The sequence below is a fragment of the Eublepharis macularius genome, chromosome 6, assembly GCF_028583425.1.
Source record: "Eublepharis macularius isolate TG4126 chromosome 6, MPM_Emac_v1.0, whole genome shotgun sequence".
Taxonomy (NCBI): domain Eukaryota; kingdom Metazoa; phylum Chordata; class Lepidosauria; order Squamata; family Eublepharidae; genus Eublepharis; species Eublepharis macularius.
The window spans coordinates 31966411-31982762 of NC_072795.1; the positions used below are offsets into that span (position 1 = coordinate 31966411).

General features: G+C 41.0%; 1 protein-coding gene across 1 annotated transcript in view; it reads right to left on the bottom strand.

Annotated features, from left to right (window-relative positions):
• Window positions 1-2132: 2132 nt before the first annotated feature.
• Window positions 2133-16352, bottom strand: part of LEKR1 (leucine, glutamate and lysine rich 1) — a 101456-nt gene continuing 87236 nt past the window's right edge. The window contains exons 11-13 of the mRNA XM_054983882.1: window positions 11888-12043; window positions 9304-9603; window positions 2133-3429 (exon numbers count right to left, since the gene is read on the bottom strand). Coding sequence (XP_054839857.1) covers window positions 3025-3429; window positions 9304-9603; window positions 11888-12043 — 861 coding nt within the window. The 3' untranslated portion in view covers window positions 2133-3024. The remainder of the gene's footprint in view (window positions 3430-9303; window positions 9604-11887; window positions 12044-16352) is intronic.

Here is a 16352-nt window from a genome sequence, read left to right on the forward strand (position 1 = left end):
CTGGCGCGGGAACAAATATGTTAAGGTGCTCCTGTGCTGAGTCCTGTCATATTTAATATGAGGCGGCCTCATGGAAGTAAATTCATTTACCCCAGCCTATCAGCTTTGTAGATCAAGCTTTTTTTTTTCATTTCCCAAAGAGTCAAAGTTAACCTGTTTGTTCTCAAATAAGGTCTTGACTATGTGAAACTGGAAGGAAAGTTATTTTCAATTGTTTCTCAGTCTCCTGTAGCTCTCCTTTGTGTTTCTGCCCCTCACCAAATATTTTAGCCTTCATTCCAGCTTGGCTGTGCTACAGTCTTCCAGCACAGCGCCATGGAATTAAATGGAGCCATTCCTGATTTATTCCAGTATGTGCTCATTGGGACCAAAAGCTAGCTCAATAGGCAGAGAAATTCTGTTGCCAGTTATCATTGTTGTGCAATAGCTGGCTCAGGACTCAGAAAGTCAAGAGGGTCTGGCTGCTCATTATTTAAAAAGATATCCCATCACAAGCACTTGACTGCAATGAAAACATACTGCAGAAGAGTCTACCCAACTTAGAAGCTATAGAAAATCAGTAGATCTGCAGGTCCCTAAGACTTCCTCTTTTAAACCCTGGTGATACAAATTTTATCTTGGAGCTGACAGCTACTACATGGGAATTTTCTCCTTAAGAGCAGCGCTTATTAACAACACTTTGCCAAGCTATCCAGCAGAGCACTTTAAAGATAGCCACATTTTGCAGAAAGGGCTCACTGGCTTTTAAAATATGCCTTTGCTAGGGAACACATTCCTGAATAAACCTGCCTTTCTTTTGATGTGCTATTCTGCCATGAAGCAAATGCTGCTTCACCTTTGCCCACAGAGGATGCTTCCATATTGGTATTTTGCTCTGCCTTGCCTCTCAAACTGGAGCACTGGGGAGGTGGGAGGTGTACTACATCACTGTGCAATTGTCCACTTTCTGGGGTTTTCCCTGCTTCACTGCCATCTCTCCTAGGCCTTCTCAAAGCAGTAAAAGTAGGTTGTTTCTGGGATTCTACAGCTAGGGTCATTTCCTAAAGCAAGCAAATTTCAGTCCACCATTAAAGCTTCACAAAGTCTAGAATACATGAATTTTTATGGCTAGAACTCCTAATTACATTACAGAGAAAATATATGTTAAAATATAACTGTCGTTGGGAGAGGGGAGACAACCACATACCCCCTTGCTCATTGCCCATACAGGGTCAAGTCTGACAACCACCAGACCCAGTGGGGTAACCAAAACAGCTTATAAAGAGCTGTATACCAGCCAGTTGATCAATGGCAGCTGGCCCTTTAAGAGTCAGGCACCCACTAACAGCAGGCCCTTTGACAGATGGCTGCTTGCCAACCAGCTGTTGGGAAGTTCCACCCTGGGGACAGGGACAGGGCACAATTGGTCCCTCACAAGCTGGGCCACACCCTCATAAATCTCCTGGGTAGGAGGAGGCCAAACCAACTAAGGCTCTCAGTTCCAAAGGGGGTAGAGCTAGGGAAGAGGAGGTAGATTGGGGTGGTACCCAACCCCCACCCCTCTCTGAGTCCAAGGGATGGCACTTCAGCCAAATTAGGCCCAGGTGCATGATGGCTGGGGGCATGGTTCCTATAACTATAATAATGTATGGGGGCCGGGGGGAGGACACAACTCATTCAATTCTAAGAGGACTTTCCTTCTTGTATGGAGGCTGCCCCAAATCCATAGATCACAAGCATTGAAGTCTCTATGCATGTTCTGCGTGCAGCACAGCAAAGAAGATTCTCCATTTGTAGTAGGTTTAAAATGTTATAGCCCAGGTGGAATGATGCACAAGGAAATCATTTATATGAGCCCTGAACTGGTCCCCAGGAAAAGGATAAACTAGCACACACAGCCATCAACATAGACTTCTATAAAACTGAGAACTGTTGCTGGATCACTCATTGGTCAAATGGTTTAGCTTCCATGCAGCATGATGCTTATAAAAATGGGTGGTAGTTTCCTCTGTCCTGTTAAGCAGCTTGCTTATTCCTTAGAAAAACACTCTACTGTTTTCTTCCATGTGATAAACCAGGATTAGAAAATCGAATGAGAAAAGAAAGTCTGCAATAATTATGTATTTTATGAAAACAACCCATACTGTAAGAGAGAAAAAAATGTTCTGATAACTGTACATCTCTTTGCTTACATTTTGACTACCACTGAAACAAGTGGGATGAAACTGCTATCGTGGGCAAGTGTTAAGTGCCTTAATCTATGCACCGTATTTTACATACAAATGCACATTACATTTAGTTCTCACTGAGGTGGCAAACCTTGTGTCTGGAGTCTGGACCACTTAAGATAGTAGGTGAGGGTTCATATGATTGCTCCTCCATATGCAAAAGTCCCACTCAAGGAAAACCATGTCAGAAGGAAGTCTCTCATCTCCCTGACAAGTTAAGTGTCTGTGATAAGATTTTTTTTCTTTTTTGGCATGGAAGAATGAACATTTAAGCATGTGAGCCCCAACTTGAAGTCTGAGCTGGCCCAGACACAGGTTGACCACTTCAGTGATTGCCTCCCATGGGAAAATATACAGGTTTTAGTCCATTTCAACTTTGGGGGTAGTGTTCTACATTGTAGAAGAGGAATGGGAGAAAAGGGTTAAACTATCTTTCCTCCATGACTGATCCCTCCCATCTTCAGATCAGCTGCCCAGAGCTGCAAATTAGCATTAAAAAAGAAAAGAAAAACCATGCAAGTACCCATACAGGGGTCAAGTCTGCTTTGGCCGGCGAACGAGACTTAAAACACCAACACTGCTTACCAAAATGCTGATTCATGATTGCACTGTTTGAGCTATTTTTTTACATGACCTTTAGCTTAATTTGATGTTATCCTGTATAAAAACATTCAGTCCTGGAAGTGTGCTAATTGCCGGAAAGAAACCTGTGTCTCTGGTAATAGTTGTCTACTAAGCTCCGTCCAAAGACCTGCTCCAGGCAGTTGGGGTGGGGTGGGGTCCTGTTTTGGATGGCAAGAGTACAGCCCCTGAAATGTCAAAGCTGACTCAGCTGTCTTGTTATGGCTGCTGCAATTCTCCTCCTAGATTCATCTAGAGAAGATCCTCTTCTGCTAGATGGCTGCAGTGCGGGAAGACCAGGCCCAGTCCTGTTGCTACTGCACTTGTACTGACTGTAAGACTGTACTTTAGTGGCTCTTGAAATGCCACAGAGTCCTGAGGGTGTTCTTTCTCTCCCACGATTTGAGCTTTTCTGACCGTGACCACTGACCAACACAGTGGAGGAGGTGAGGTTGCCCTGACTGAGAGAACACTGTGACAATGGGAAATTTCCACTGAGCTTCTTTAGCTCCATTACTTGTTCTCTGGCTTGGGTCAAAGCTTCGGTGAGCTCATAGCGTTCCTCACACTCCCTGCGCACTGTGTCCTGGAGAAGAGCATTCTGAAAGCAGACAGAAAGGCATATTTCATAAGACGCTGTCAAAATTAAAAATAAAAGGAAGTGCATAATTGTTTGGGTGGTTTCTTCACTTTTCATCGTACAAGACTTGGGGAACAGAGGGCACGGGCTGACCAATGACGCATTGGGAAGGCTGGCAGCATGCCACAGATAAACCATTTCTACTTTATTAACATTTTGGCTAATGCATTTTCTTGTCTTAGGAGTGAGGGAGGGGAAAAAAACATCACTGGCAACAAAAGAGCTATTTTAGATGCACTGTGAAAGGGCCTTTGCTTTGAATGGGCACATCACAAATTGCTGTTTTTTTGCTTTTGAAACTTATCTGAGTTTCAAAAGAGGCATACTGTTCAGCAGTCAGGTTGCAGGGGGAGAGGTGGGGAAGCTGTTGTTCATGACGACCCCCCCCCTCATATACTTTAGCTATGCAGTTTGTACGATCCAGGCAAAAGCTGCTACTCCAAAACTGTCCGACTGCCCCCCCCACTGTGATCTGTGGTACACCTGTTATTAACACCATGTATCATCTGCCTGCCCTACCCCATAATATCTCGAGTGATGGGATGTATTGTGAATATGTTAGCCATCTTGGGTAACTTGGTTTTAACTTGCTAATGTTTTTACTTCTATGTATTGTATTTTAAATTGTTCTATTGTTATTATATTGTTGTAACCAACCCTGAGCCTGCTTGCGGGAAGGGCAGGTAAAAATCAAATCAATTAAATTAAATTAAATTAACAACCAAGAGACAAATAAAGAGATATGCCTTAAATAAATCATATTTAAAATACTTGAAAAGACTGATTTCTTGTCAACTCATGATGAAAAATTGGGCACATCTAAGGTTCATTCTGACAAATAATTTAAGCTAGAAACTGTCACAACATCATGTAGCAATGAATTCCACAGCTCATCTGTTGTGTTGGGCAAGAGAGATGGTGGCTTGGATCCTGCCTAGACTTTTGCAGGTGCAAGAGGGAGGGTGATTTTTTCTGAACCCCCTTCCTGTGGGAGACCTCCAATCTCCCCACCCCAAGTTATTCCTTGGGGTCCCCCATACCACAGGAGCAGCATGTCAGGGTGAGTTTTGGGCTGCTGCAGAAGGGAGGAATTGGCAAATTCACACACCTTCTCTGTGCCCATTAAAATCTACGCAAGATCCAACCCAATTTCTATTCATGCTATCCATCCATACTATTCACTACTTTATAACTTTTGTCCTTTATTTCCAACCTTGCTGTAAGGTTACATAAGAATTACAATGGTAGAGGAAGTATGTATTTATTTATTTATTTTCCACTTTTCTCACTGAGACTGAAGACACACACAGTATAAAAACAGATGCAACCAACATCTGGGATATCCAATGTACAAGGAAACAGGGTCTGGATATCAGAAATCTTAAAACAGAGCTAAAAATCAAGCATAAGCATATGTAAACATGACATGTTATATATGTTAACTGCTTGTTCCTGAGACAATTAAGGCTCAGATTTAGGAGTCAACAGAGGTCAAGATATAGTAAACAGTCTGGATGGTGGTTAGCTAGCTGTTGCAGTATTCTCAACAAAATAACATTTCTTTCGCTGTTTCATAGACCTTCCGATGGGCCCTATAGTTTGCTCTGTCAGATTCAGTACAAGTTTTTGGCCAGTGTCCTTATAGATGTTTTCTAGCCCTCTTTAGATCACCAAACTCCACAATAAACCATGGGGCTCGCTTCTACCCCAAAGGGGGGGGGGATATTCAATGAAGAGCAATACTGATGGTTGTTGTGGGTTTTCCGGGCTGTATTGCCGTGGTCTTGGCATTGGCCACGGCAATACAGCCCGGAAAACCCACAACAACCATCGTTCTCCGGCCGTGAAAGCCTTCGACAATACAAGAGCAATACTGTTAATAGTTTCAACCTCCCATCACAACACTAGATATTCAAACTAGTATTAATTCATTAAGTACAGTTTGAAAGCCTACTATTGCAATTAATTTATTAATAATGGGGCTACATTCATTTTCCAAAGTCACAGGATATGATTCTCAGAACCTGTTCATCAATTGAGACCATCATCAGAGGCCCTTCTTCATAGCATTTCCAGGCCCAGCAAGGCAAGCAGCAGGAGCTCAGGTAGGGCAGAGACATGGTAAGGTGGCTGTCACAATTACATCCATTCCTGGGAAACCCAAATGTGATGTCAGTCCTCTCTAGGAATTGCCGGAAACTCTGCGATAAAACCATAGCATTTTTGATATTTCCTAGAGAAAACTGACAGCACTTCTGGGGTCTTCTGCTCCCAGCCAGCACATTGCAATCCTACATCACCAGGTGCCCCCAGCTTAGGCAGCTGTCTAACAAAGACAGGGCCTTTTCTGTGGTTGTCCCCTCCTATGGAACTCCCTCTTAAGGAATGTTCACCTGGTACCATCTCTATCATCTATCCTGTTTGTCCTTTGCTACTTTTCTCTCCTGCACCTGCTCCCACCCAACACTTCAGTTCTTATTAATTTTTGTTTTACTGCTGTGTTTACTGCAACTGGTTTTTATTGTTTTTTATATCACTGTTTGCTTTTTAGGTATAAGCCACTTTTATGGCAAAGACATCACATTTTAAAGCTAAATATAAATATATACACCCAGTGAGAAATTCTCTTGCAGAATCTCAATTGAAAGTCATTGAACCTGCGGACTTTTCCCAGTATTTCCATTTAGTAGTTTGACTGCTGGTTGATTTACTGACAATATAGGTGTTTGCCATCACAACATCAATTGGGCAAAGTATGTGCACTCCACCTCACCCTACCTGTTGTCTGGAAACATCTTTAGTGCTGTTACTTGCCTCTGGCACTTGGAATGAAGCAAGTAAAAATGTAAATAATGTAAAACAAATGTTCTTCCTGCACTACAGCAATAATCATTGGACATGATGGCCTGGGAAAATGTTAGATGTGTTTGCATTTTATAAGAAAGAATTTTTAAAAATACACACACACCTGAGCTCAGTAACCATGATTTGATCAGTACTGAATCTGAAAGGAGTATGCAAGAAATGAAGTCACTGCAGTTTAATCATATATCCCCTGCCGCCCAGAGCACAGCAGATTTAAAGGCTAAAATTATCAACAGTCCAATATGGACTAACCTCCAATGGCATAAAACAAAACATATTTAAGGAAGTTTTCAGTTAGACAGAAAATAGAACATTATCTAGGTGCAGTGTAATTTCCAATTTTCAGCTGTGGGGCAGGGAATAATCTCAGGGAGAAAAATATGCTGAATGTTATGATGAGCTTAAAAGCTGTCAGTCAGTCACTGAAACATGACTTTGGATCAGTCATGATGCCCTCATATTGCACGTGAAAGGCATAAAATAGACGGCCTGATTCAAGACAACGCACTCATTTGCCCAGGGGTCCTCAACCTTGTTGAACCTGAGGGCACGTTTGGAATTTTGAGTACAGTGGGTATGACAATAAAATGGCTGCCATCAGCTGAACAATCATAAAATGGCTGCCTTAGGGGCAAAGTCCAATCAAAGAATGTTGGAAGAGTCCCCAAAATATTGGAAGTTTCAAAGCGAAGCATTCTGTCACGGAGGCAGCGGGTTCCAAAGGTGTTCCCTGAATCAGAAAGATGATATGATGCCTCCTGGTCTCTAGAGAAGCATCTCCTCTTTCAGTGAAGTGGAAGAAAGGCCAAATTGACTTTTTGCTCGTTTAAGGAGATCTTTGGGGAACAAGCAAATAGATGCCAGGAAACACACTGGAAGGCAGTCTGGTGCTAATGGCACTGGGGATACAGGCTTTGGGAGTTACAGTTTCATCAAGGTGAAGACAAAAGGTTAATGTTTAGATTGCAGACATTTAGCAAAGGTCCTCAATTATTCATTAAGTTACCAGTGCAAAATGGGAAAAAACCCTGCTTCTTATTCTTGGATCTGTCTCCCCAAGAATATTCATTTCTCTCTATTCCCTTCCTCAGCAAACCTCAAAATATTTATTTTCCTTTTCCCTTTCCTTCTTGATCCCTGTTCCTTTTATTTATAAGACACCAGTCCAGCACTACTTGGCGAATGGTCTTTCTATTCCATTCGTAGCCTACTATTTAATTGTGCTTATTCCATTTCCCCGCTCCCCACTTTTATGTCAGGTCTGTCCATAGCTAGGTCCTTTTTTTTTTTTAAACTTTAATTCTTTCACTGTGTTTGGGAGATTGTAAATTTTTTATAAATAGAAATTGATGATGACAGTAGTAGTAATTTTCATGGATGTCATCCACAAACTCTTGTAACTACAAAAAAATCACATTTTGCAAGAAATTGAGGCTAAGGTTATCCAATTTGCAATCCCTTTTGTCAACATATTGTGCGATTTCATCCTATGATATATAATCTGTTGTCTGGAGAACAATATACATGCCTGATCTGGATGGTCTGCTTCCGATAATGGGCTTGTGATTTTGGTCCGAACCTTTGTTCTTTGGATGACATTCAATTTCCAATGTTTTATTTCATTGTTATGACCTATAAACTGCATTTACTACATCATGCAAGATTCAAGGCCACCATCACAGGCTGACTGAACTTAGAAAGCTAATACCCAGGTCGGGAGAAAGGGATGGCTCTCACATATCTGGGACATTTTGGTCGGCAGATGGTGGGCAACATTCTACCTTCCTGGAAACTTCAAAAGGAGTTGTGGTCTTCAGGTGTTACAGAAAAAGGAATAAACATGCCCACAGTACCTGTTAAGGTTCATGTGCACAGAGGGAATATCTTATTACATTAATAATTCTTAGTACATTAATGATTATTAATGCCAAGAATGCCATCAGTGGATGATCCATATGGACATTTGCCCCACCATGCCTCCCAAACGAGAGTGTGTGGGGTTTCTGAAGTGTTTGCATGACATTGTCATGCAATCACCCACCTTCTAGATTTTTTTCTCTGCTGCAATCTTAAACCTGCACTGATACAATCTTTCTGAAAGCTCATAGTCAAAGTAGATTTGCTCAACATGTGGGTATGAATGTTCAGACATCCCTGCCCACACTGGCACCATTTTCTCACAGTATCTCCTCATGCCCACAATCCCTCCTTCTGCTAAGCTACCACTGGATCATTGGGCCTTTTGCCAGATTTTTTTTAAATAGTATTTGCTATAGTGTCATAACACTATAATGATATACTGCAGCTACTATCATTTTTTTTAAAGGTACAAAGCCCATAAGTGGTAGTGAGGGAGAAACGGTAGATTTGAGGGGATTCTGAGGGAAACATGGAGAATACTCCCGTATAACTGTAAGTATACAGATGCAGCCATTGGGGGCACAAATTGCACACTTTTGAGAGTGATGCTACCATTTATTTTCTTGTACCACCCACCCTGTTTCTAAGGACTATTAAGACTCCTCGAAAACATCCCTGAAGAAAAGTATTCACCTTTCTCTGGATTTGAGTCCAGTGGTACCTTAGACTCAAATCCTGCTGGACTCAAATCCTGCTGTTGAACTGCAGAACAACATACCTACCTGCAACCACCTGTCTCTCGATCAGTTTGCACACTGCACACTACAAACTGGAAGTATACAAAGATGCCATCTGGACATGCTTTAGAGGTGAGTTCAGATATGCAAGTTCATCACTCTGTGACTGTAATATCAGGTGTTGTTAACCAGTCAGTGCAGTTAAAATACTGCTCACCTTTTTGGTTGTTTTTCTAAATCTCTTGGCATGACTTCAAACACTATTGTGGCTAAGGGAATAGCTCTGCAATGACTTTTCAGTACTGAAAAGCAATGAGACACTTGGCTATGTAAAACCAGTCTTAAGAGTATAAATCTTTGGTTGAACCCTCACCTCTTCTTGAACTTGACTCAAATTTTGGATCAGCTGTGTTTGCTCCTGAGCCAGTTTTTTCAGCTCATCTGATTTATTTTTTATTTCTTCTCTCATGTCTTTTGTAACTCCATGATGGCTATTCTGTTCCTCTGATAGCTGGATCTCAAGGTCTGCGACCAGCTTTCCAAGGCTCTGACGCTCATCTTCTGCCTCTTTGTTTTTTTCTGCTAGTTTGGTTCGGGCTTCATGGAGCTCCGTTTCAAGGGTGTCCATTTCCGTTTTCAGGTTATTAATAGCGCTGCTTATTAATGAAGGTACCTGAAAAAGAAATCTGACATTCATTTGTTTGCATGACATTTCTTGATTAAACAGATTTAAAATATGTCTACGAGATTTTTGCAAGACAAAGAATATGTAGCACTTACTCTGATATGCACTTGTCAAAAATGAATGCTATGAAGAAGTGCTTTACAGAAATAAAACTTGGAGGTAGGAGGAGAGTGACCAAACTGCCCAAGGTCATAGCAGCTTTTAATGTGACAGAATAGGGAATGGGCCTCATGCCTCTCAAACTTTTTTTATAAGAGTTTTATTGAAAAGTTTTTTCCAGATTAATAAAAAACAGCAAAAAAGAAAAAGAGGGAAAAAGAAAAAAAACATAGCCAGAAAGGAAAAAAAAAGCAAGGGAAATTAGGAATAAGTACCAAGTTTCTCTGTGAAAAGATGTATACATATTATAAATTATAACCTATAGTAGTCTAGTCTTGGTGTTATTTATTTATTTGACTTATACCTACCCACTTCCTGCAAGCGAGCTCAGGGCTGCTTCCAACCATGTTTCAATAAAAACATTAAACACACTTAATCCAGATAAAATAATTCAGGTGCCAATGATCAAACTGGGCTACTACAAAATCACTACAAGCCACAGGCACCGCCATGGCGCAAATCTGGGGCAGCTGCAAAAGGAGGGAAAGGGGGGACACAAAGCTGGCCCCTAATCAAAGGCCCAGTGGAACATACCCAAATTGCAGGCCCTGTGGAATGGTAGTAGGTCCCAGTGAGAGAGTGCTCCACCAGGCCGGGACCAGGGCAGAAAAGGCCCTCGCCCTAGTCGAGGCCAGCCGAATGTCCCTTGGGCTTGGGACCACCAGATGTCCCTGCTTTGGGTTTGCTTAGAGCAGGGACTTAAGCAGAGGCTCAGGGAGCTCCTCTAAAGGCAGGTGATTCATACTACTGTACTGTACATTCCAGATATAACTTCGTTTGTAAGCAGCCTACTTCCAATTCTCCTTTGGAAGTAAAGCTATCACATGTTTGAGAAATGCTGCTACAAAGATGGTTCAGAATATTTTGCTTAATGTCAATGAATCATTTATGTAAGAGACAGTATCTGTAAATCTTCTACAAATTTCTTTCACCAAGATATTACTAAGGGTATTCTACAGGTTATTATGTAAAAGAAAAAATAATATTAAATTTAAGAAAAGAGAAGGAAAAAGATCTTTTCCAAAACTGAAATATCTATTGGAGACAACGGCCCCAGCAATAAACTTTGGAATGTACTGCTATGGCTACATGGAAGTGAAGAGATTCGATGAGGTACAGTGATAAAGCTCTGTTTTAGGTCCTGGGAAAATGTGATTTCTCTGCAACAGAAACATTTTTGATAGGACCATACAATCAAGGGAAAGGCCTTAGATTCTTCAGAGTCTGGTTAATAGTTCTGTTGTACCAAGTCTTACATGTATACTGAAGAGCAGACCGTTAAAATATTTTATCGTTGCTTAAAAATGCAATTTTACTAATTCATAACAAATCATATGATCTTTTCCCTTAAATTAAACTGGAGGTGCCACATCATTTTTTTATTTTTGAATTAAGTTCATTTGAAAAGTCCTTGGCTTGTGTTGAAAGGGACTGGGCTTGCTGCCCCAACTAATTATTCTGTGATAACCAAGAATTTATTCCAAGCACACTAGGAATAGAAGAAAATCCTGAGAGAGGACTTATTTATCACTTATCCTGGGACAACAGTCCTCAAAGTCCCTTCAGCCTGTGACTGGTCAATCTATCCAATCTAGAGCTGAAGTTCATTGAATAAGAGTTGGCTACGCATGGCAGACAGTGCCATCCTAAGAAGAGTTACTCCAGTCTAAGCTCATCATTTCTCTTCCAGCCTGGCTCAGTGTAAGTAACAGGACGACTGTTTTTGATAGAATTCTTAATCCCACTGAAGAACACCATGACCCATGAATGACCTAAAATAATCATCTAGGGCTGTGCCTGAAGCTCCCTGGAATTCCTTGTTCTTGTCGACAGGACAACAACTCAGGAATGGCAACCTACTAAGCCTGATTGCATAAACAAACCCATTTTGAGCAAGATGATGTGCCTAAAACATCCTTAGATCATCTGCCCAGGTCAACAAGAATGGTTGGATTCTAGGATTGTTTATGAACACCAGCCCTAAATTATCAAATTCAGAAAGGAGCTCAGTCATTTATCTTAACAACTCCCTTGCATCATATGACCCACATGAAGAAAATGAGTGAATATTATTGTTTCCAAAAAGTAAATAATAATATGCAGTTACTAAAACCTTTTTGTGAAGGAGCTCCTCCTGATCTCTCTGATATTTTGCAGTCAATTCCTGATGCTTTTGTTTCTCGATGTCCAATTCCATTCTAGCTTCTTCTTTGATTCTGAGAATCTCCTTTTTGTGATGAGCTTGTTCTTTTTCTCGATCGTCTTTAATCTAGAAACCAAAATAGTTTGGCTTTCAGTGTCTTCTCTTTTAAGTTAGTCACGACAAGTTGCTGAGCACAGTGCAAGTTTATTCAGAAATAAATCCCATCCAGTGGAACGTACTCCCAGTACACCCAGACCCATTTCATTTTTTTTCAAAAGAACTTGTAATGACTAACTTTTGCTGCCTTGATGATGCTATCAGCCGGGCAACGAACAGCCTATCTCTATGGGTCTCCCTAAAAAGTTGCCTGATGGGATTCAAGGATTTGAAAAGGGAGCCCAAATAATCCATGATGACCCTAGCCTTCAGAATGAGCCTTCATCTCTACTGGAGCTAGAGGAGGGGCAGAGAAAGAGCCTGGATTAAGAAATTCAAAGCTAGGAGACACATAATTGGATATCCTGATACTTTCTTTCAAAGTGAAAGGCAGCTGTGGAGGAGAAGCCTACACTGGGGTTGTGGAGCCATGGGAGGAAGGGTTTAATCTAGGGTTACCAAATTCCAGGTGCAGTTCTCCTGAAATCATAACTGATTTCCAGGCTACAGGGATCAGTTCCCCTGGAGGAAATAGCAGGTTTGCCAGGTGAACTCTATGGTATTATACCCACTGAGGCCTGTCCCCTCTTAAACCCTGCCCTCACCAAGCTCCATCCCCAGATCTCTAGAAATTTCCCAGTCAGGAATTGGCAACCCTAGTTAACCCCTTCCCCTATTTTGGGGGGAGGGGGAGAAGACAGGTATAATACAGGTAATAGCAGCTTCAAGGGGGCAATTTCAATTTGGCAGAACCAGTGGAACCTCCTTTTCCCTAGCTCCATAGCCTTGAATCCAATTCAGGACCTCCACAGACACAATTCAAGCTGAAAGAAAACACCAGGAGATCCAATCACAGCTCTTCAGTGTAATTTGTAGTTTAGCCCTTAATTATTAGCTGTTGAGAAGTAAAACATCTTGTGGTGCAGTAGCTCTCTGGAAATCTGATGCTGGATTAATAGATTTGCCCCATCTGTTTTCTTCTGCCACATTCTACTTGTATGCTTGTAAATGAAACAAATATTACAAATTCAGTTAAATTTCCAGTGTTCAATCATCCAGTAGAAACTGATGTCTGTAGAGTTGCTTTTGAAGTGGCTCACCACTCAGAGAAGGTGAGGAAGCAGGTAACAATATATTTTCAGAATTCTTAATTACTTTAAATGTTTTTACTTGCATTGTGTCTCAAAAGGTGAATTGCTGAAATTAATGGAGCATAGACAAAATTGTGATCTCATTATAGCAGCTTTCTAACCAAAGGTTCATGCACTCAATGAATTTAAACATGTATTGGTAAAAGGCATGATAGCAAACACATTTCTTTTATAGACTACACTTTGCCATATCTAGTTAAGCTCGTGAAATGGTGATGGTAGAAAGTGCCGTCAAATCATAGCTGACATACGGCAAACCTTGGTGGGGCTTTCAGTGCAGGAGACTAACAGAGGTGGTTTGCCATTGCCTGCCTCTGCAATTCTGGTCTTTGTTTCAGGTCTCCCATCCAATCACTAACCTACTTAGCTTCCAAGATTTTATGAGATCGGGCTTGCCTGGGCTATCTAGGTCAGGGCAAGCTCATAAAATAATTCTTTTGAAATTACATTAGGCGTTCAAAAGATGATTTGGAATATTGAAGTTAAAATCACACTGTGAGCATCAGCAGGTATAACAGTCAGGTGTGTGTGTGGGGGGGACATCTGACCTTGTCTAGGTACTGTTTACAGACTCCCCATGGATAGTTACGGTGTTAACAGGCCCACATTTTGTCAAATGCTTGGGCCTCACTATAGCTAGCTCTCGTCCTTTGTGTACCTTCAGGGGAACAGTTCCTTCACTGCTTCCCTTTTGGAAGTACCCAATCTTCCATTGATCTTCCTTGCCTTAATTTAGAAGGCATGATTTTTTTTCCCTATCAGAACATCATCTCATTGTAAGAAAAAACAGCTTTCACTATCACTAGTGAAGTGTGGAACAAGTTTTATTTTGCCTTGAGCCTTTGATCATGAAGTGTCTTAAGTGTTTATAATGACCAGCTTAGCCTGCAAACAAAAAGGGACTGAAATGAATTTCGACAGTAACTGACATCGCTAGAAGCTACTCTGCGTATGAAAATGGATCCCATTTAGCTAATGCCTGAAATCACAGTAACTAATGAGCCAGAATGCTTCTCTCTGATCCCATTCAAGTTTCATAGCAACTATTGATTTGGGGGGGGGGGGGACATTTTTATAACCCAAATGCATTTAATACAGAAACAGCACTTTAAACAACCCAGTTTTGAAAAAGACACCCCACTCCCATTTAACAAACACATGGATAGAAATATATATATATATATATATATTTTAAAAAAGAGAGAACATTGTATGCCTATGTAAAGGCACAGTGACCCAAGAAAAAGGCGACAACATCTCTTTGCTCTGATGAGAGCGTTTTCAGAACACTTGACATTCAGCACATTTTAATAGTTGTTAGCAAATATATAACTGCTGTCTCCTATTTCTATTAGTACTTTCTCCTGTTTAAATGTCAAGCTGCACAACAGATTCTGATTGTGCAAACAGACTGACCTCATGCTAAAATTATATCTTACATGCAAGAAATGTAGTTGTTTAAGACAGCTTGATCTATGTATTAGTAAAAGCCTAAAATTATGTCATGACAAGTATAATCTGTAAAAGGAAAGGTTTGAAAGTTTGAGAGCCAGGCATTGAAAACTGAGTCTTGCTGACTGATAGCAAGTAAACAATAAAAGTAGTCTTTTAATACATGAAAGATTTTAAAAACAGAAGTGAAGATCCCTCATTCTAGTCCCCTGCCCTTCAGCACAGAAGGCAGAGAAAGATGGTTCACACATTTGCTAGTGTCACCTGATGGAAGCAGAATCCAATAACGATATACATCCTTGAACAAACCATTACTAGTCAAACACCAAAGATAGAATATAGCATCCTTGAAAACATGTAGTTTGATGGAATCAATTCACACATCCAAGCTGGAAGTCATCAAGAGATTAGCAATGAAGATGAGAAATCAAGGGCAATACATATATTTGTGAACAGCCCCAAAAGGCTTACAAATCAGCATGTTTATGATTTGTTTTGTGAACTCAGTGCAAACTCTACACAAATGCACTCGAAAGCTTATACTCTGGAAATCTTGGAGACATAGCTTATAACCTGGAGAACCAGTTAGATGTTAAGAGCAATGTACTCTAATCTGGAGAATCTGGTTTCATTCCCGACTTCTCCACTTGAAGCCAGCTGGGTGACTTCAGGTCAGTCACAGCTCTCTGGAGCTCTCTCAGCCCCACCCACCTCACAGGCTGTTTGTTGTGGGGATAATAATGGCATACTTTGTAAACCACTCCAAGTGGGTGTTAAGTCATCCTGAAGGGTGGTATATAAATCGAATGTTATCACCATCACCACCACCACCACCACCACCACCACCACCATCACCATCATCATCATCATCATCTTCTTGCTGGTCGTTAAGGTACTACTGGATTCAAATCTTGCTGTTTTATTCAATATTGTTTCTTGAATAAACTATGTAGTTTGTTAGGGGTATCTATATGTACAGCTCTCCTCTGTATCTGATGGAAGTCATATATATTTTTTTTCCTGTCTGAATATGCCAATTGGCCCAGGAATTCAACCTCACCTTACATAATAGCCAGCAAAATGTATGCCCTTTCTAAGTGACAACATGTGATCCTCCAACCAGAATTTTTCACCCATTTCTGCCTGACTCATCCATACAAGGTATAACTATTGTCCACCACACTGACAAATACAGTTATGCATCTAAGTGCTTCAGTAGACTACTTCATTGAGTCACTGTTTAGATATTTATTACTTAAGTGGTCAGGAGACTATCAGACAGCTGCAATACACTCATGGCTTGTTTCCCTGCTCCCATATAATATTGGTCATGCCAGAGGCCTATAAGATGGAAAAATCAACTGAATTTTGGCAATCTCTTCCTAAATATGATAGTGACAAATCATTGCTAACACCCTGAGCTGGATTGTGCCATGTTTTTCACTGATGCAGGAGGAAACAGAGGCTCCTTTAGACCAAGCACCCCCGAAGACCATGCTGGGAACCGTGGGACAGAGTAGGGGAGTGAGGCGACATCATCCCTGTTTCCTCTTGGATGAGCAGAAAAGCTGGTGGGATCTGACCTACTGAGTATGTCTCTTACGTTGTACGTTGTACATTTATGCAATGTACGTTGTACATTTATGCATATACATGTTTTATTCATGCAGCAATCC